General features: G+C 39.2%; 1 protein-coding gene across 1 annotated transcript; it reads left to right on the forward strand.

The window, feature by feature from the left end:
* Positions 1–19,064, forward strand: RRAGC (Ras related GTP binding C). The gene is made up of 7 exons (XM_072419441.1): positions 1–397; positions 8,592–8,795; positions 9,243–9,442; positions 10,879–10,993; positions 13,701–13,843; positions 14,262–14,410; positions 15,324–19,064. The coding sequence occupies exons 1-7, from the start codon at positions 218–220 to the stop codon at positions 15,473–15,475; spliced, it is 1,143 nt and encodes a 380-aa protein (XP_072275542.1). The 5' UTR covers positions 1–217; the 3' UTR covers positions 15,476–19,064.
* The last annotated feature ends 3,766 nt before the right edge of the window (positions 19,065–22,830 follow it).

A 22,830-nucleotide genomic window follows, 5' to 3' on the forward strand; every position in this document is an offset into this window, starting at 1 on the left:
AAAAAAAAGTATTGAGGAGAAATAATCAGCTGGGTTGTGTAAGGGCTCTCGGGAGGGCGAACGCTCGTTCAATCAGGAAAGGTCCAGTGGGGTGAACTCAAACTAGCCCATAGGTATAGGGCTGACGCCGGGCTACCGGAGCGTCACGTGACACAGCGGCAGCCGGATTATGGTGACTGGAGAATCGCACCGGCGGTGCCACTGACCATTCGCAGCCATGTCTATACAATACCCCGGGGAGGAACAGCTCAGCTATGGCGTGGCCGACTCCTTCCCCAAGGACTTCGGTTACGGGGCTGATGAGTCCGAGATGGACGAGAGTTCGACTGCCTCCGACAGCAAACCCCGGATCCTGCTCATGGGGATGAGGCGCAGCGGGAAATCCTCCATCCAGAAGGTGAGCCCCTCCCCCGTATAACTGGGACCGGCATAGATCACCAACATCACATGGTTAGCGGTCATCATCATCCCAATGGATCGATCTGATTTCTCACCGGTCCCCGGGTTATCCCCCTAAGAGGTGATCACCAAATGTACACAGGTCTGTGCGGTCATCTCTCCATCATGGGGGCCTGGGAATCCCTCCAGCACCGGAAGTTTCCACCTATAGGATCTGTACTCCATAACTCCAACTGTGCAGTGCCAATAAAAGGAAGAAATCTCCCTATATTATACAGCCATCTTATTAGGAAGAGATTTATACTGATATCATTTTATTGTGGGGGGTAGAATATGTTTTATTGGTTGGAATTCAGCCCTAGTTTTAGGTTCCTCCTTCCCTGCTCATCCACATGTTGATATAATTGCTAAAACTTTCTAATGTTATTACATATTAGATGTGGTGGTATCAGTAGGCCCCTGCAGTGCTGATGTATCACCAATGGCGGGGGAGACTTGCAGGATGTTGTACCTAAAACAGGGAGCGATCACATGATGCTGATCCTCCAGTTAAGGAAAGGGGCGGGCCAGGACCAGATCAGTTTGGAAGGAAGGACTAGATAATGCTAGCAGTCCATGAGACAGGAAGTGAGGTGGGCTTTATCTGACTTGCTTTTGCTTCTAATGAGTATGTTAGGAAGCTCATGGAGTGCAGTGAAATCAGTGTCAGTACAGAACAGGGGCTGCTACAATCGTGTGTGGGTCTGCCTGTCTGTGGACACTGTACAGGTGGTGGATGATCTGTGGATATCCATGTTTCCAGTATTTACTTGTTGTTGCCAAGCCATAGGTACCAGTGTAACACATGCACTATATTAGGTGGGCATACACTGGGGAGATCAGAGAAGTAGTACATAGTTACATAGTAAATCAGGTTGAAAAAAGTACATCAAGTTCAACCACTAGGGAAATAAGCATATCCCAGATATAAAACCCTATGGACATAGTTGATCCTGAGGAAGGAAAAAAAAACCCTGGTACAATTTGTTCCAAGTAGTAAAAAACATAACGCTATTTGTTTTTTTTTGTTTTTTTTAATCCCCCATATGATTGTTTTATGTGAGATGGTTACATAATTTATTGTCATCCTTAAAGCCTCCCTGTTGGAACAGATCAAACTTTCATCGAAAATTCTTAGTATACTTTTATCCTGGTGTCAGCCTGCCGGGCCCCAAGTTCCTCCTTTGGTGCAGGCTAGGCATGGTACCAATCTTGCTTCCCATTATCTCTGCCTGAATGGCCAACCAGCAGAGCCAGCCACTGCCATGTGATCTCTAGAATCATGCCAATACCAAGCATGAAAGCCCACATCTGCTTTGTGTCTCTCGGGCTGCTGTGATGTCCAGCGTTAGAATAAAAGGTGTGCTGAGGCTGCTATTTTGTAGCTGTGATCTAACCTACCCAGTATGAAGAATACTTCTTTCCATGCACATCTGCAAGCAGGCATTTGAGTAATGAAAATCGACAGGAAATTTCATACTGCAACCAGTCTGTCCATAGTCAGCATCCTGCCACTCTCCCCGAGTTATTGTAGGTCAGCGTCTATAATATTTTCCTTGCTTGATGTGCATATTATATGAGAACCCCGCAGACTGCCAAACGCAGCGTGTACCTTCAATAGAATAGTGCATGGCATAACAATATTCAGAGATTAGTGTCGCGATGATGGGAGTTTCCTAGATGTGTGGGTAAAATGTGGTGGTATGGCAGGCCTGGTATAGGTAGGGACCTATCAGTTCAAGTCTGAACTTACGCAGTGTAAATCTGAACTCCAGGCAAGTTTTCTTTGAATACAAGAGGCATGTATCATTATGAGTGAATCAACAACTGCTGCATATTCCCCTGTGAATAAACTTCCCATAATAAAGACCAGCCACTACTGCTTTCCCTTTTTTGTGCAGGATGAGTGACCTACCTGTAGTTTTCATTAAGAGAATCTGTAAGAAGACCTGCCAGGCCTGACAGGGCAATAGAATACAAATTAAATAATATCCTCTATTGCTTTTAATAAGATTTGTTTAAATGTTTTTGTCCCTGAACCTGACGTGAGAGTTGGGCCTTATAATTGGCCACACTGGCTGCTTTACAACAGCGTCTGAGGTTGGTATAGCTGGAAGTGGAAGAAACAACTAATTATGTCAAGTAAAGGTTAAAAAATAAATATGCAGTAGATTTCTTAATATTTTATAACAAAATTACACTTTCCTCCTCCAGTATAGTGACATTGTTCTGAGCGCTGATATCTTCTACCCAGCTACTTCTGGGTTTGGGATCTTTGGTCACCTTGATCGGCCATCCTGGGACAATGAAACTCCTGTGAATGTGCATGAAAGTTTATTCTTCCCATCGGCCATCCGGATTGTATGCTAACCATGCAAAGACCTTACAGGGGTTCTACCATTTTCCCAGAAAGCTTTGTTTAAAGATAAAATACCATTTCTCCATAGTACATACTACTTTTATTTTACCTTCCTTCAGAATGCCTTTGGGATTATTGAATATTTAAGTGGCACGGTCACTGCAGGGTCTATTCAGCAGAAAGGCATACCTATAGGACTTTTCTTTCTGGTGGTACACGTCGTTATAGTGCTCCCCTGTAGGTATTTAACACATCCACGTGTCTGGATACTTCGGTGTTCTCCCCAGCTCGTTTAACCTCCCTAGCGTTCTAATTCTGTCATTTTTTGATGCAAAAAGTGTTCCTATTTTTTTTGCGTAGAAATTTTTGTTTATATTGTGGGCCTGTAGATCTTAGGATTAACTCCCGGGTATAATTATTATATTTATTTATTATATTAGAATCATAATTTATAAAATAATACATAATTATAAATCATTATTATAAAAAATAATGAAATATTAGCCCAAAACAATGTAATTTATCCAAAAAAAAAATTTTATCAAAAATTTCCTTCTGAAATTTTCCAAACAAGGGTGCAATATTATTGATAAATAATAATATAAATTATATGCAGATTTTAGAAAAAAAAATTTACTTCAATTCAGGAAGTGATTAAAAAGTCATTAAAAGGTCAGGGCTAATAGCGTGCAAAATGTAAATCAGGGCACTGGGCAATGATGCTTGGTGCACTACAATGTGTATTTATACTTTTATTATATGTTTTTATGTGTTTTTACTTTAAAAAATAATTTAAAAGCAGATTACATAGTAATCTGCTTTTAAATTTCCCGCCCCCAGAATCCATCACTCCACCGCATCACCCGGAAGATGTCACACATCTTGCCGGGTGATGCGGTGGGGATGTCCCCGCCCTACTTCATTCCCCTGCTCGCATCTCCCGGAGGCTGATCTCTGGGTGATGCGAGCAGGAGAGTGAGCAGCGGGGACATCATCCCCTACTCCCAGAGGGTGAGATCAGCCTCCGGGTGATCCGAGCAGGCAGTAGGTCCAGGGGCTGCTGCCAGCGGGAAATCTCCGCTGGCATCACCCTCTGGATTTACTATTGGTGATCGCATCTGCAGTTAGATGCGATGCACCAAGCAGAAATCCTGCATGGTGCATCGCATCTAACTGCAGATGCGTGCATCGGGGTGGTGGGGACCCGGGCGGTATTTAAAAGCAGATTACTCCGTAATCTGCTTTTAAATTTCCCGCCTGGCCACGCCCCCGACGGAGAAGCGCCCCGCCATCACAGCGGGATTGTGAGATCGCCGCTGGAGCGCGGGGATAAGGTAAGAGGGACCCTCAAAGGTACCCCGAGTGTGACTCGGGATTACCACTTTTTGCAATTTTTTCCACCCCGAGTCACACTCGGGAATACCGCTAGGGGGGTTAAGCTGGGCACACCACTCAACACCAGAGCTGTTTTTGGGTAGTTACTGATAAGTTGGGTACAGGGGCTACCACGCGCCTATGATTTCTTCCCACCAAGCTTACAAAAAAATTCCTAGGTTGAACACTGTACTTGTTCCCTCCATGGCTCCAGTTGTTTCTCCCCACCTCATACATCACTATAGGGGATATGATGATCCTTGACCCACCTGACTGGTCTTATACAGTGCTGCATAATATGTTAGCGTTGTATAATGTTTAATAATAACAACGTAGTGGCCAGGGAGCAGCCTTATAGTGTTGTTTCATGACACAGACTGATAGAAAGGTGAGTACAGTTCCTGTTCTTTTCACAGCTATGTCTTGCTGCTGGTTTGACAGGGTCACTTTAAATAGAATACAGTGATTCTGCTTTAAAGTATGGTTTATCATCAAATAAACAAAGGCCATGTGCTGGTTATAACAAAACAAAGTATTTGAAACATTCACATTTTTGTTTTTTTACATCATCTTCTAATGGATTTTGTAAAAAGAAATTCCATTTTGAAAAGGTATTTAAAAAATGGCAAAGATGTCTGATGTGTACAACTCCCTCCCCAATTTATTCTATAATTAAATATAATTACTCAGAGAGGGAGGGTACAGTCAATGAGTACTCTCTGCACAGGAATATTTTTGAACTGCCCTACTGGTCCTGTAATGACCTCAAAGTCAACAGGAAGAACCACTGAGCATTAAGAGGAACCCTGAGATTGATTGAAAGGTCTGGAAGTGTCTATTTCTAGAGTAGATTTTAGCTGAATTCTTATCAGTGGAGTGACACAAGTAGAAAGAGTTTTGGCTACTTTAGTATTGTGATGTCTCCTGGCTGGTGGTGGGATTACAGGACTGGCTGAACAGAACAAATCTTTTAGTGCACGGGTGCCCCACTTTAATGGCTTTCGAGCTAATTTTAAAATGACCACGTCACAATGATCTACCAACAATAAAAACGTAGACTTAAACTCTACTGCACACAGGGGTTATTATTTTGAAAGGCAGGGCTTCACGATCTAGTCGTGTTGCCTTTGCGATCTACTGGTAGTGGATAGCGAATTTCTCATATATGCATTTAGCTGGGGATCAGTTTTATATATATTTGTTAAAAAAAAAAAACTAAACAGAAGACAAAGTACATTTTAGTATCCTGCATAAGGGTGATTGCTTAGAACTGGAGTTACTTCCCTAAATCTGCCTAAATCTGCATCACAGATTCAGACTTGAGGGCAGGTTTCACGTGGATTTGTAACCATAAGGAAGTAGCATTAATTTTTGTTTTTAATGCTTTGATACATAAAGTACACTCGCTCATTTTTTTTAGCTATGCAAGTAGAAAAATAAGATGTGACAATAGTAAAACTTTGCTGTGTTGTGGCCCAGAAGTCACAATTCTTAGTTTTGTCCTGTGGAATCACAAGGAAGATGGACTGATGAGATCATTGTATCCAGGCAGACCTCTGAAGAGGGATGAGTTTACAGGTATTAGTAAAAAGAAATCAAAAAGGCCCTCTGTGCATTCCTTTAGGTAGTATATACAAGAAATCCATGTTTGCTCACCACTCCCTATTCACAACCTGTCTCTCTCAAAAAGTTTGGCTTGCTTTCCTGTGCCAGAACTGGTGAGAACTATGTGCACGTGCCTGGTAATCTTTCATACACTGTACAGATTTTGTAGCCAGGGGCCTGGTGTGCTTGAATATACAACTGGAACAACTTTTTCCAGATTTTGGGACAGTACATGGATTCTCATCCTTTACATGACTTTGATCATGTATAGTTGTGTATATGTAATGTATAGATTCCTATAAATGTCATTCTGTTGTATTGTACCTCTTAATGACAAATCCTAGGAGGTACAATCTATCCTTATCTAGTCCAGTGCTTCTCAACATTTTTAGCATGGAGGAACCCTTGAAATAACTTTCAGGTCTTTAGGGAACTCAGATGAAAAGACATCTGGTCATGCTAGTCTTGGGTGTATGTCTGATGTTCGTTCAGCGGTCCCCCCCATGGTGGATTGATGAACAATCACTGTTCTCTCCTATGTAGGAAAGCACAAGGGGGTACCACCAGTTTATCCCTCCTTCTCCACTCTTTGATGAAAATAATGGTGCTGTGTGTACTGCGCTTGTTTGTTCATCTGCCACTGGAAACAATCTTGCAAGATCGAAACATTCTTGCAAGTGACAATCCTCTGATGTTCAGCAAATGTCTCATTAGAATCTGCAGCAAGTCTTGGTAGAACTTGCCTTATTCCCTTTCTAGGAACATCAAATATCATGTAGCTCTTTTCACCACAGTCTGATTGTCCCTGGTCCATCCCCTTTTATTCTTTGGGTTACAGTTCCTTTAATCAAGGTGGCTTTGCATCATATGGAGGCGTTACCACCAGGTTCTGTTTTCAGTTTCTTATCTTTTCCCTCTCTATCCAAAACAAAGTTTTGGGTCTCGGTGTACAATTTACACGTCTTATAGGAGCAGGCAAACAAAGACAAAGTATTTCCTAAGTAGTTCAGATGTAGTTCCTTGTGGAAAAGCAGAATTTAGATTAGCTGGTCATTCCCCTTGACAAAGATCACATTGCCAGATTTTAGGGTTTTTGTTATGTAAACAGCACAGGATGCAGCCTGAGACAGCGTAAGTATTTTAGTTCTATTATCCTTCTCCATCTCTGGCAGAAAAAGGCTTTTTGTTATTTTGCATTGTGCGGGATAAAGGGGTCTAATTTATTAAAGCTCTCCAAGACTGGAAGATCGCAAACCTGGAATAGATTTCTTCAAAGTATTTTGCTAGCAAATGTTTTAAATTCTGATCAGATCATTCCAGGTTTGTTGGATCACCCAGCTTCACCGATGAAAGTGTATCCTCTCCAGCCTTGGAGAGCTTTAATAAATCAGGCCCAAAGTGTTGAATCTGACCAATACATGCACATGGTCTTATGGTAAAAACGCTGCAGCTACAGAAATACTTGTTGATCCTGCTGGAATTTAGTGAGCTCAGTAACACTCTCAAGTTACCAGCTTGTCTAGTTCACCTTTGTAAAGAATACTCCCATCCTTTAATCCCTGATATGGGAATGAGGAACATGGAAGGTGCTCTTTGTTCCAAACCAGGAGCACACCGTCTTGGGTGACAGTGCTGCTTTTACATACAAAATCATTAGTATTGTCATCCCAGGACATAAAAATGTTTTTTTCCTTTTACCGGCTGGAAAAATGGGAAAAAACTAAAAACAGGCTAAGCTGCAATGTATTGCAAGTTTTTAGAGAATTCCTTCTCTTTAAACAAGGAATGACCTTTTGGCAGATCGTTTGCAATTATGGAATAATATCCACTCTGTGGGATTTTGTAGCTTTAGAATAAAAGCATTTATGGATCAATGTAGTTGACTTTTGCTAAATATTGTATTGTGTAGATAAATGCTTTGGACCTGTGGGTTGGTGCATTGCCTTATGGCTGTACCAGTAAAACAAACAACCTGGAAACTGTTTATCATGTAATAGCACCGCAGCATTCTTAGGCCTGCAGCCAACCAGAAAAATATTGTGTTGGTATGGTTTACCTTGTAAATCATTTCCTACTTGTATACTGTCAGGATTAGTCATAGAGGATTACTACTGTGTGCATAATTATGTCATGATATGATTATGTTCTTCAATATTGCATGCTTTTATTAATTTATAACTTAGCAATTGATTATTGTTTTTATGCCTGCTTTTTAGATTATTTCTAATGTAAATGCTGCTGTCTTCTGAGTTAACTTGGTTTCCATCCATTGTCATAAGTGAAAACCCTATATTGACCATACACCAGGCATTATCAATTGCCTTGTGGTCACAATAGCCACTTAGCGTGGAGCAGCGTGCCTCCATTAGTTTTCTGGAAATTCCTCTGACAACTGGACAGCTATTTGGTGCTGGCTAAAAGTTTTCAAGCTTCTTTGCATTTTTTAGGATGCCTTGTTTGATAGCCTACTACGGATCTTGTCACAGCATTCTATTGGTTGCTCTATGTAAACCATCCAGGTCTTGTATGCTAAAGCAATGTCACTGTATTATTGCCCTCCAACGTGTGCTGCGGTCAGGATGAGATTTTGTTTCGCAGGGAATTCATTCATCCTGGCACATGCAACAGAAGCTGGGATTGCCAGTATTACCAGTATTAGGAACTTCAACAACTCTTTACCTGAGCTCATAGGAAGCAGACATATCAAACCAAGGCTGGATCCTTTAATAGGCTTGTGAATAGCATTTAAAACCAGAATTTTATGTTGTCATTTGTTTTTGTGAGCATTGTTTAACTCTCTCTGTTTCTCACACAGGTTGTATTTCACAAGATGTCCCCCAATGAAACTTTATTCTTGGAGAGCACCAACAAGATCTACAAAGATGACATTTCCAATAGTTCTTTTGTCAATTTTCAAATCTGGGACTTTCCGGGACAAGTGGACTTTTTTGACGCTACCTTTGATTATGAAATGATCTTCAGAGGGACAGGAGCCTTAATATATGTCATTGATGCCCAGGTGATTGATTAATAATTTACATGAATATAATGCTGAGCTTTTATACATAAATATTTAAATAATGTAGTATAAAAATTTACCTTGGGAGAATGATATAAAACAAGTAACAGCTATATTAGTGCAAAAGTTGTCCCCATTCTCGCCAAGCAGGAAACAGCAAAGAGGAAGAACAGGGCAAACAACTATATCTGCCTTCTCCCAAAGCAACTCCAATACCAGTGGGATGGTTCCAACTACAAAAATTCCAGCTTCATATTTGGAGCATTGATAATGTTTCTGTTTTAATTATTGGGGCCAGGTGCTGAACTGTCTGGATTTTGTTTTAGAAAAAAATGGTTAACATTTAGCACTGGTTTTTGGAAGTGCTTCATGAGTCTAAATGGATAAAGTTCAAAAAAACGTATATGCAATTATGTGATGATGTTTATTCATCTGTTCTTTTTACAGGATGATTATATGGAATCACTAGCAAGACTTCATGTGACCGTTACCAAAGCCTACAAAGCAAATCCTGATATGAATTTTGAAGTTTTTATTCATAAAGTAGATGGTTTGTCAGATGACCATAAGATAGAAACTCAGAGAGACATTCACCAGCGAGCTAATGATGACCTTGCAGATGTTGGACTAGAAAAACTTCATCTAAGGTTGGAACCTGGCATTTTACAGTGTTAGGCGCGTACACGCGTTCAATAATTGTCGTTAGAAAGGATCTTTCACAATCCTTTTCAACGGCAAAAAACTGCACAATGCATGAACAAGTGCTTTACATACAGCACCGTTCTGCTTTATGGAGAGGGGAAGGGTAGAACGACGGAGCGGCACCTCGCTGCACTCTTTCCCCTTCACTTACATTACGATCGTTCGCGGCTCCGCCAGGATGGATCCATGTGCGATGGACGACAAGCTATGTACACACGTCAGATTCCTGTCCTATATCAGCCCTGATGCGAGTATTGGAAGAGAATCATCTGACATGTACATAGTCTAAGTCTCCTTATTCATGCCTTTGGTTTTGTTCGAATAATAAACATGCACTTTAAAGCAGTGGTCACTAACCTTTTCAGACTGGTGGACCACTAAATTTACTAGCTCCGCACTGTGCATGCAAGGGGGAGCCGTGTGTCACTTAAGGGGGCAGAAACGTCCCCTTTAGTGACATCGTAATGCCAGAACCTGCCCCCTCTACTATCTCAGGTATGAGCCTGCGATGGGAGAGTGGGCAGGTTTTGTCCAGAGACACATCCTTTCCACTTACCTGAGCCTACGATCCGTACATGGGACATGCCCTGCGGGGCTCTGGCCGGTGCATCTCTCTGGCAGGGGATCCTTCTAACCCCGCTCGGGGGTTCACCGGCCAGAGCTGCGGACCACCAAAATTTTCTCAGGACTAAACCGCCCACCGCTGCCCCAATTGATTCTCTGTCAAGCTGCCATGGGTAGACCCACTACATGTAGCTTCTCCCATAAATGGTTCACTGGCGTGAGGAAGCGGCACCACAACTTCATTGCCAGGCTGAACATGGCATTAGTGCCCTGTATTTGGCCAAGGAGAGAAGATATATTAGAGACTAAAAACTGCCATGTTGTTTACATAATTGTCTTGGATTCTATACATCCTAGACAGATTTCCCCAAAATTTCGTAGTCACTGTTCCCCTCTGCTGTCATGTATACAGTTCTTTTCAACTGCTTATCTTCTTCATTGCAATGCTTCTTTTTTGCCTCCCCCCCACTTGCTTTTTTTTTATTTTATTTCTCTCTTTTCACTTTTGTTTTTTCATTATTCTCTTTGTTTATGCTTATTCTCCCTCCCCTGTGCCCCTGTGCTGTCTCTATTTTTTTTTTGTAAGTTCTTTTACTTTTCTTAATTTTTTCTTCTCTATAAGATAGAGGGGTGTTGTTTTGAAGCACTTTATAACTGATAACAGTCTGCAGGAGCAGGGAGCACATAAAACACAAAAATGTAACTCCACATTGATCATTAACAGGTAGAACCTTTAGTTATTATCATGTTTTTTTTCTTTTAGTCTTTGTGTTGTACTGCTTTTACTTTATATGTTTGTCTTTTTTTTTTATTGCAGCTTTTACTTGACAAGTATTTATGACCACTCTATATTTGAAGCATTCAGTAAAGTTGTGCAGAAACTAATCCCACAGTTGCCAACTTTAGAGAACTTGCTAAATATTTTTATATCTGTAAGTATTTTATTCCGTATCTGCTATTGTATTTCAGTTTTTCAGTGATGATCCATTCACACTTTTGTGTGGAGTGTTTAAGCAACCTGTTGATTTTAAATGTGCTTTCAGTGCACTCTTTCTGGAAATGCAACATGCCACGATCCAGAGTGTTCACATCTGTGTATTGTAATTTACTATTTTATATGTACAATAGGCTGCCATTCAAAATGAAAGTCGGCTAACCACAATACAGATTTACCTGCGCAGTGATGTAATGTTCACTAAAATATGTCCTTTAACATGATGCAGTAGTACAAATGCAGCCTTGTTGACTTTGTGGAATTTAAACTTTCTTGTTGTCGTAATATGATTACAAATGTGTAGTAAAAGGTAAGGTAAATGTGGAAATAGTGCTTACAGTGAACAATATTTGGAAGAAATAGCATTGTTGCTGACTTTTGGTGTAGCATTCTTTTATGAAGCAGTCTGTGCTGCCTAAATATCATAAGTGGTCTACAAGCCCTATACAGATGTCCGAAGGACATCACAGGACTGTTGCTGAAAATGATCTTTTGTAATCGTTTCCAGTGACACGTGAATGAACGATTCAGTTCAAATAAATTTAAAATGTTAAATACAACAATATGGTGTTTGGAATTTCTTGTGCTTATAAACCTTTGCAGCGCTTAGCCTGTTTATATTCTGTTTCCTGTCTTAAAGTCTTTAGTTTTGCAACCCTTTTAAACTTGCTAGTTAGTTGGATATCAAAGGAAAAAAGTTCCAACAGTAACACTCATCTGTTCATATTGACATCTGACAATATAATTCCCATGAAAATTCTTTTACTGGCCTCCGTTTCTGTTTAAAAATTGGCTCCTAACAAGCTGTGTGGCTGCAGATTCTGATCAGGGGGAATGATTTGGGCAACACACTGGGCCTGATTTATTAACGCTCTGCAAGGCTGGGGAGGATACACTTTCATCAGTGAAGCTGGGTGATCCAGAAAACCTGGAATGGATTTCTTCAAAGTAATTTGCTATTTTATAGCAAAAGTTTTAAATCGTGGACCAGATTCATTCCAGGTCTGCTGGATCATCCAGGTTCACTGATGAAAGTGTATCTTTTCTAGCCTTAGAGAGCTTTAATAAATCAGGCCCACAGTGTTCTTACCACTTTTTAAAGTGAGCCTGCCACTTGGTGTGAGAGGATAAAGCAGCTATCTATGTGAAAGAAGAAGCTTTGTACTTGGCCTCTTCAGTGGGTGTTTTTTTTTTTTCTTTTCTTTTTTAAGCACCAGCAAAACCCTCAGTTGAACTGTTCTAATGACGTTGATCAGAAGATCCAAATCATAGTGCACTGAAAATTCACAGATCAATGCATTTTGCAATCAAATGATATGTATTGGTGTGGCTGCTCCTCTGCTTGAAATATGCACTGTAAAAAAAGTTTTATTTCCCCGCAGCATTTCTTTCAGTGGATAAACAAAAGAAATATAAATAATATCACAACTGTGCTATGTATTTTGAGAAGCTCTGCAGATAAATATAAATATTTATAGTAAAAACATAATTCAGTGATAATCAAACCTGTTATCATTTTTTTCCCCCCAACAGAGTTTCATGTTTAATCAGCAATATAAATTAAGTCTTCAGGAGAAATACTGCTTTTCACTGCTATACTTCAGTAATGATAGTGAAAATGCAAAATCAATACATTATGCACATATAGTATGTGGAAAATGGGTTCCTCCCCACACCTACAGTGATAATAATAATAGGTCACGGGGATTCCCAGCTGAGTGGTTTATAGTAGTAAATTCTTTACACAGGAAGCAGCCACTCAATAACAAAGAAATAAATGCTGCTGCTTAGAAGAATAAAATAGGGGAATGAGTAGAATATGGAGCAATCCTGTCAATTTACCATATTCACTTCTTTGTAGGCTAGAGCTGGTTGACAATTCTGCTGCTTAGTATGAAGCTTAGGGCCTACATATACTTTAAAGGGTCTGATCACCCCAGCATACAAATGGATATATAAAAAAAGAAACCCTTTAGGTGGGATATTTCTTTTCTATTCTGCTAGTTTTTTGAACAAATGACAATAAAACGATGTATACTACTTTTAATCAAGGCACCATGTCCGCATTCACGCTTTTCCTGTGTGTGTAACTTTATTTTAGGACTTTTTAGGGGAAATGTATGAATGCAAGAAAAGCTGAAGTTCTGAGTTTCAACATCTGCTCAGCGTACATAAAGCACATTACTCAGAATGTCTCATAAACATGTGACTTCAAGATGACTTGTGATTCCTGGTTTGTGAGGAATAGGCAGCTCTTTAGAAAGCAGACTTGTTAACATGTTTAAAGGGCTGCTATGCCTAAACAAAGATTGCAATTAACAAAAAAAAGAACTTCTTTAAAATATACTGCTGTCTAGGCTAATAATTAATTGATGTGTGAAAATGGAGGGAGTCTAGTGTGGAATGTATATTCCCACCGTTTACTGCTTCCTGATACACAGCTTTCCTGCCCTGGTCTTGGAATCTGTTGGGGATTCTGACACTTGGGAAGAAATGTGGCTTTAGAAAAGACTGGGACAACACCCTGATGGCACAGAAATGTAATGGTCATTATAGCTGATTTACCTCCTGTATAAATCTGTATAAGTTTTTTTACACTAGATTATTCATCTATTTAATCTATTTTTCTACTTTCTCTTTTTCAGAATTCAGGCATCGAAAAGGCCTTTTTATTTGATGTGGTCAGTAAAATCTACATTGCCACAGACAGTTCTCCTGTAGACATGCAGTCATATGAACTGTGCTGCGATATGATAGATGTAGTAATAGATGTTTCTTGTATATACAGGTAATGATTTGAATTGTTTTGTGTTTTTTTTTTTTTTTTGCTTTCATTTGGCATACAAAGCATACCAGTCTATACTGTATGTTGTGCTCTATCCAATATTTTGGCTATAATTTTGGTACACCAAGGACTTTTTAAAATCTGTATATTATTATACAGATCCATAAGTCTATCTCGCTGCTCCTTTTGGTTTTGGCTAAGGAGGCTGAACTGGCTGTCGGGCAGCAGGTTGTCTGATTGTAAGCCCAGCGATTAAATGGACTATTAACATCAGCAGAACAACAGCTTTTAGCTATATGTGGCATGTCCTGTCCTAGTGTGAACTAAATTTATGCTTTGGTACTGTGGATTAGTTGGAAGTCTATCTGGTCCCTTTTTTTTACTTTATCTTGCATAACTGATCAACTTATTCTTTACACAGTTTGCATGCTGAATGTAATGGGACGGCGTATGACAAGGAGTCCATGGCCATTATAAAGCTGAACAATACAACAGTACTCTATTTAAAAGAAGTGACAAAGTTTCTATCGCTTGTCTGTATTCTTAGAGAAGAAAGCTTTGAACGAAAAGGTGAGCAAATGGTCATTTTCTGTTGTCAGCATTTGTAACAAGAAATTTATTTCCATGACTACAGCACACTAAATTGATAATGGATGATTTAGGCAGTGGGCTATTGTAGTCATCTCCTAAAAATACACATCCATTAAATTTGAAGAAAAATCTTTCAACAGTCAGATTTATAATTATTATAAGTGTGCCATCTAATTTTTGGCTGACTTAGTAGTTCAGGACATTACCAAACAATATTGTCTTATGCTTTCCAGATTTCCAGGTAGAAACTGTTAATAAGTGACATTATGAAACCAGTTCCAATATTTGTCCGCATTTGGTGGATTTCTTCTTCTTGCCTAACTGACAAGTCTCAGAACAGAAACTATGGATAAATCCACCTGTTATGGACATACAAAAACAAAACACTTTTTTAATAATGCAATCAAAGGGGTTGGTTTATAAGAATAAGTTAAACAAACATCAAAATGCATTAGAGGATGAATGTCAGTTTGGGGGGAATTCAAGACAAGTGGCTTTTTTTGCAGAGTGTCCTATGTACTACCAACATAGAATAATAAGCCACCATGTTTGAAAGAACTGAAATTTAATTAATAAAAGTCAAGAACAGCCAGGCTTCTGAGGAAATAATGCTGGACATCCTCCAGCTAGGACAATGAGATGTTCTCAAACTTACTTGCTGCATCATCAATTGTGTGAAGCTCACAGTGTGCAGTGAAATAAGTTAGTAAGTTTTTTCAGGACATATGAAGAGCCTGTAAGAGAACTGTGTAACACTAAAGTTCAGCTTTAAAAGATTAAAATATGTCAATAGTGTAATAATGTTCTTTAAATTTGTCAAAATCCTAGACAGTTATGTATTGTTTACTGCAGTCATTTTAATCAGTTATTTTAATCTTCCTCTTCATTGTAGGTTTAATAGACTACAATTTTCACTGCTTTCGAAAAGCCATCCATGAGGTATTTGAGGTTGGAGCCGCCACGCACAGGACCTTCAGCCATCAAGCCAGCAGTCCCAACCTTAATGCAGTGACTCACAATGGCACTCCTGCAAACACGGTCTAGACTAAAATCTTACAGACTCTTCAAAAACTATTAGCCCAAGAACACTGCCCGCCACATGGAATTTGTCACCTAAAACAAGGCCAGTCAAAGAATTACAGGGTACCACATTGGATTTCCATTATGTGCTTTTCAGCAAACATCATTCTTATTTTCCTCAATGGTTTATATGTGTGCCATTTAAAGTTATTCAGTTTGGTTTGGAACACTTGATGTGACAAATCTCAGAACCAGTGCTCATGTAAAAATCTACATATATTGACTAGCACATATCCCTCCGGTAAATGGACTACTTTGCACATCATTGGCCTTCAAAGTGTACTAGATAGTGTGGAAGAATGCAAAACCAGTACTCCATTTGGGGTTATTCAGCTTTTGCAAATTACAGTCTCATTAACATTCCAGAAAAAAAAAAGGAGGCAAGTGCTCATCTTTTCTGTCTGGAACTGGCATTCATCGGGTGACTCCTCAGGGCGGGACGTGCATTCACCTGCAATGCTTCTGAATGCTATTCAGAAAGCAGGACTTAGGAAGAATTGCAGGTAACTTGGGAAGTTCCGCCTTTCCCCTCCTTGTGACATCAGCTGGGACGAGTAGTTTTTCACTGTATAGCTTTTGTTCTAGCTGACAAATATAAAGTTTCTGGTTCTCTTACAAGTTGCTTAATTCCAAATGCCTATTTTTGGGCAGGTGCCTATATATTGAGAAAGTTTATTAGGTTTTTCAATTGAGTTTGAAGCTTTGATGTGGGCTCAAATGCACATTTAAGCAAAATGGTGCCATACTGGTGTTGAATGAGTATTTAATGTTTTACAGTTGATTGAAGAAAGTTTTGCTATCAATAAGAAATTGTCACAATGATTTATTTGCATAATTGTCAAATTTTGTTCAAAAGTAAACAATATGGTGCAAGAGAATTTTTGTGTGAGCTGCTAATTGACTGCACTGATATATAAACTTTGTGGTGAGAACTCCATATAATACATATTTTTGACATTTATAAAATGAGTACAGGCTTAAAACAGGGCGCTAGCTGCACTTTATTTTAAAGCTGAACTCCAGGCAGATGGCTAAATTACACATATAAAATACATATATGGAAACTTACCTGCCAAAGGATTTTCTGTTATAAGGTTTACAGTCCTGCCAGGCAAGTGACCTGACTTGGCTGCAGTTAGGTAATAAAACTAGGTCAACCCCTATCCTCATCCTGTGTTTGGAGAGTGAAGGGAAGCAGCCGCTCAGGTCTCTTTACACAGTCAGCACATGTGTATGCAGAACCTGATTGGCTGTACAGGAGATTACAAAAGGCTGATATGAAGTCAGATTCAGGTAATTAGATTTACATTTAAAAATAAAAAAACATTATTTTTAATAAATACATAAATGCATTCATCTATAATTTTATCTTCCCGAAGTTCAGCTTTAAAAATGTCATTGGTAATTGTTTTGTTGAAACGATAAAATTAATAGGAAATGTAAAAAATTGTCCTAGTTTTATCCTGTGCTAATTTTTTAAAATGTTCCTCATTTCCTGAATGATGTGGGCGATTGTTTCCAGTTCAAGTCCATGATTCTGTTAAATTTATCAGACCTCCAGGTAAAAGTGTAATAGGTGGTAATTTTATAAATCACACAAATGATTACAATTTATTTTATTAGGATTTATGGATAACATGATCTGTTAATAATCTGTAAGAGTTGATTGATTTACACACTGTTCAGACATCTTGGCATTCCCTTTAGAGATAAGCCTTTATAAAGTGAACCTGCGCTTACTTGGCCAGAATAAATATACCATGATGGGCTAGCAGGCACCCCTAGATATTTTATTGAGTGTCCCAGGAGCCCTAAAACCTGGGATGCTTAGTTATGCAGATACAGCCTTAAGCTCTAAAAGTAGCACTCAAGACAGCCATTTGCTGCATCTCAATATGGGTAATACTACATAGCACATTGAGTGCCTTGTATTTTTGGAGAGCCTAGATTTCTTTGAAAGACGTTCAAGGTACATACCGATACCTCTATGAGCCTGCATTACCATTCTGGTGATAGATTGACAACATTATTATAAGTGTAAGTTCACTTTAAAATGTCACCAGATAATATTGGCATACACTTTCTTGGTATGGGGATCCTGGTTTAACTGTATATGCATAATGCATGTATATTGCTTGCTTTGTTTTTCTTTTTTTGTTATTTTAACGCTTCTGCAGTAACACTACCTTCCTTGTTTAAAGCATTCTTTCCCCAAACTCTGAACTTTCTTTGTTGGATGAAATTCAGTGGGTTTCTGCCTGCTTTTTGTTAAAGCTGACATTTAGGCTATGCTATGTTGATCAGACACATATTACCGCATTCAGAATTAAATGGTTGTAAAGGTAGCACCTTGCACAGCAAACCTGCTTATAGCCAAACTAGCTATGCAACTACGGCAGCTCTCCGGTCTTACAATTTTTCTGTGAAATATGAATTTGACCATAGAAATTTTTTAAAAGCAATCAGGTTGATAAATAAAGCGTATATAAGCAATGGGGTGCACAATATCTGTTTAGGGGGCCAAATGTGTTTGTACGCTCCCCTACATCTTATTTTTTTTTGTCCTCTGATTTCAACCAGTAGAAAGGTCAACTATAGGTTAACAAGTGACACCAAAGTTGGAAGGACAATAAACTTCTATCTACTGCGCTATATGAGAAACTATTTGTCTACACGACTATGTGAGTCACAGACGTTGAACCAATTTATGACCTTCATGTGGCATGAGAGGTCCTGTATCTGCACAGCTAAAGGATTCTAACAATTGTAAAATTTTAATCCAAAAATAATACTTTAAATTTACATTAAACTCAATGATTGCTTTTAGAAGTTCCCCTATTCAACTTTATTTGGGCTTAATTACCCGAAGAAATCAGCCTGATCATTTTTTTAATATCAACATTGAACTTTAAAGTCTTTGGCAGAATTATGTGTTTCAGTTCAGTCCATATAAATACAATAAATAATTTTGATGCTTGAAGCAGTTTGCAATTCCCAGGTCAATCATTTGTAACACTTTAATCCACAGGTATATGTAGTTTTGAAGGCTTTTCCACAATGTTGCACCTCTTGCTGTACCAAAGGCTCTTTTGTGCTGAATAATTGCAAAACAATATGCCACTGTACCCTGTCCATGTATTTACCTCTTCTTTTCTGCATGATTGATTAGCCTGAGTTCAGCCGCTGATCGTTTGGGTATTCATATGTTTGAGTGAAAGCCTATTGAAAAGAGGAAATATGCTTTTATATTGGACTTATGTATAACAAGGGTTATCAGTAAACATATTTAGCCATGGCAGTGTCTGCGATTCCCCAAACAGCATGTATTTCAACTGTTCCAGACCATCACGTTATTGCCTTTAACATTATATAAGTTATGATTTCACTATATATATTTTTTATTCTGTTTCAGTGCACGTTTGGTGCCCTGTAGTGATGGTCCAATCACCTAAAAACACATTTTCATAATTGTGGTTCTTATATATTTTTTGGTTTATGCTTTTCAGTAGTATTCTGTAATTGATGTTTATAAATAAAAATTACATTAAGTGTTTGTTTTTCAGTTCATTTTTAAATTGCCAATACAACTGCTGACATGAAAGTATAAAGGCCATTGTTATTAGGTGGAAGTATTTCAGAGGGTTTAGTCTTTCGGCCTAACACATGCATTTTAATGTTAGTGTGGGCTGTTGTTTAGGTTAATATTATTTATACACAGTATTCATATAGTGCCGACATATTATGTAGCGCTTTACAAAGGCCATAGTCCTGTCACTAGCTGTCCCTCTAAGGGGGCTCGCATTCTAATGTCCCTACCTCAGTCATATGCCATTAACAATTTGGGGTGCAGCCAATTATCCTAACTGCATGTTTTTGGAATGTGGAAAGAAACCAGAGTACCGGGAGGCAACCCATGCAAAGATGGGGAGAACTTGCAAATTCCATGCAGATACTGTCTTGGCCAAAATTCGAACCTAGGACTCAGCGCTGCAAAGGCCAAAGTGCTAACCTCGGAGCCACAGTTGCTAGCACTCTTGCCCCTGCAGCACCACGGTCCCAGGTTTGAATCTCAATAAAATTTGTAATAATTTCCTGTAACGAATGAACAAGCAGTGTACATACAGTACCTTTATGTGTAGAGGGAAGGACAAGCTTGCGACACCTCACTGGCTCTCTGAGAACGACTGTTTCAAACGACTATTATCTGATGTGTGTACATAAGTTTAAGATAAGATCTAGGGGACTATCTGAGAGAACACAGGAATGGGTACAGACGACCCTGCACACACATCAAACAAATATACCAAAGTTCTTGCAATGGTATATTTAACAGCCCAAAAGAGGGAAAAGTTCATTGTTAGGGTTTACATACACTTCAGCAAAAAGTGGGAGAAATAAGTATTGAACACGCCAACGTTTTTCTCCATAAATTTATTTCTAATTGAGTTGTCGATATGAAATTTACACAAGATGTTGGTAACAGCCTTTGTAATCCACACATACAAAGAAATAAGTTTTGTGTAATGAAGTGGAATAGCACAGGGAATAAGTATTGAACATGCTTACTAAAATTTATTTAATACTAAGAAGAAAAGCCTTTGTTGGTAATGACAGCTTCAGGACGCCTCCTGTATGAAGGAACTAGGCTCTTGCATTGCTCTGATTTTGGCCTATTCTTTCACACAAACTGTCTTCAAATCTTGAATGTTCCCATTGCCTTTTCAATAAACTTTGACCTACAGAGAAATGCGTAGATTTTCAGTTGGGTTCAAGTCAGATGACCAGCCCATTCTAGCAACTTTATTCTCTTTCTCTGAAACCAATTGAGGGTTTCCTTAGCTGTGTGTTTGGGATCATTATTGTGATTATTAATAATAATAAACAGAATCTATATAGCGCCAACATATTATGCAGCACTGTACATTAAATAGGGAGAAGAGGTATTTAGTAGTGGAAGTAGTGAGGGTTTCAAAAGACAGAAGAAGATGGGTAGGCAAGTTTGAAAAAAGTTTGTGCTCTTTTAAATGAGAAGAAAATAGGAGCAAGCTGAATAGGATGAGGAAGACCATTCCAGGGAATTGGGGCAGCTCTAGAGAAGTCTTGTATTCGTGCGTGTGATGAGGTTATGAGTGAGGAAGTCATTAGTCGTTCATTGGAAGAGCGAAGAGAGTGGCTGGGGGAGTCCAGGTCAGAAATGTAAGTGGGACAATAACTGTGGAGGGATTTGAAAGCAAAGCATAGGAGCTTGAATTTGATTCTAAGGTGAAATGGAAGCCAATGAAGAGAACTACAAAGAGATGCAGTGGAGGAGGAGCGGAGGGATGGATGAGTCTGGCTGCAGCATTCATAATAGATTGTAGAGGAGAGAGTCAGGTTAGTGGAATACCAGAGAGGAGGATGTTACAGTAGTCTAGACGAGAGATGATAAGAGCGTGTACAAGGAGTTTGGTGGTCTCTGGGGACAGGTAGGGGCAGATTTTGGTGATGTTGCGTAGATAAAAGTAAAAGGACCTAGAAATTCTCTGACAATGGGACAATGGGGGTTAAATGAGAGGGCAGAATCGAAGGTGACACCAAGACAACATGCCTGAGGGGAGGGCCGAATAACAGTGTTGTTAACAGTTAGATATATGTCAGGGGGGGATTTGGAATTTGAGGGGGGGATGATGATGAGTTCTGTTTTATCCAGGTTGAGTTTCAGGAATGGTCAGACATCCATGATGAGATGGCCGACAGGCAGCATGAGACCTTATCCACGACTGAGGGAGACAGGTCAGGGGTGGACAGATAGATTTGAGTGTCATCAGCATACAGATGGTACTGTAAGCCAAAGGAGGATATGGGACTACCCAGAGAGGAGGTGTACAGAGAAAAGAGAACCGGTCCAAGGACTGACCCTTGGGGAACACCAACAGGTGAGGAGGAGTTACCATTGAAAGAAACTTGAAAGGAGCGGTCAGACAGATAGGAAGCAAACCAAGAGAGAGCAGTGTCACTGATACCATTCGAGTGCATGATTTGGGTTGATCAACAGTGGGACACTATTATAGGGGGTACTAACTATATGGCAGAAAAAATCATAAAACACAGACACAGATATTTTGTTAAAATGATTCCCATATTAAATATTTATATATTACCTATGCATGAGGTAATAAAATATTCAATCAACCCTTTTGTTACCATAAGTAATTGAAGCCTGTATTTCCTGTCAAAATAAATGGGGACCACTTTATGTTGGTTAACTTGACCGGTTTGAGTTGATTAAAAATATAACAAAACAGCAGTAACACTAAAAATCTATTGATGCAACTGCGGTATGCAGAAGAGTATTTTATAACACGTCAAACATTGAAGCAGGGGGGCTGCGGAAGCAGGAGACCACGCTGGGTGCCAGGCAACTGAGGCTACAATTCACACAGACCCACCAAAATTTCACAAGAGAAGATTGGAAAAATGTTACCCCGTCTGCTGCAAGGTTAGAATTAGAATTTGGCATGAGCAGCATGGTAGCATGAATCCATCCTGCCTGTAACATTGGTTCAGGTCGCTGATGGATATTTTCTTGGCACCAATAAAATGTCACAGCCAACTTTGGTATTAATACTGAACATATCTATCCCTTTACTACACTCCATATGACAACGCTCAAATGATCTCAAAATGTTTTCTTAAACATGACAATAAGCTCATTGAACTTGTAACCAAAATCAATTTAGATTTTAGAATTTTAAAGCATCTTGTTGAATCTATACCAAGAAGAATTAAAGGCAATTCTGAACGCGAAAATAATCCAAACCTGGTACTAACAAGGTGTGGTAGATGTCCCCAGTCTAATGGCAAACATCATTAAACCCATTTCCTCTGAACCCAGGTGATTAGGGATTTCCTCCAGCCCTGTGACTGGACATTAAAAGAAGAATCAGCATAGTGATGAGCTCATCTCTTCTTTGTGCTCTTTGCTTGTGCTGCTACTTCCTCTCACCCTGCAGGGAGGGTATCAGCCATGTCATACCATGTCATATTTAGGTATTTAAACTACTTGTATTCAGAATTGTACTAACAAAGCTGCATTTATCTGTGTCTTTTATTCCTGCCTGCAGTTTGGATTTCAAAGACCTAAATGAACCCAATAAGATAAGTTCATTCTTAGGATTTACATACCCAGAACAATATACCCATACCCAAACAACATTATTCCTTTTATTGTAAGGGCCCAAAATAATGATAGCATTTTTTACGGGTCAGTTAATCGATAAACCTAGTGTACTTAGCTTCCAGCCATAGCAAAAATGAAAAGGAAATATCCAGTTAACCTC

Source organism: Pyxicephalus adspersus, chromosome 1 (genome assembly GCF_032062135.1).
Source record: "Pyxicephalus adspersus chromosome 1, UCB_Pads_2.0, whole genome shotgun sequence".
NCBI classification, from domain to species: Eukaryota; Metazoa; Chordata; class Amphibia; order Anura; family Pyxicephalidae; genus Pyxicephalus; species Pyxicephalus adspersus.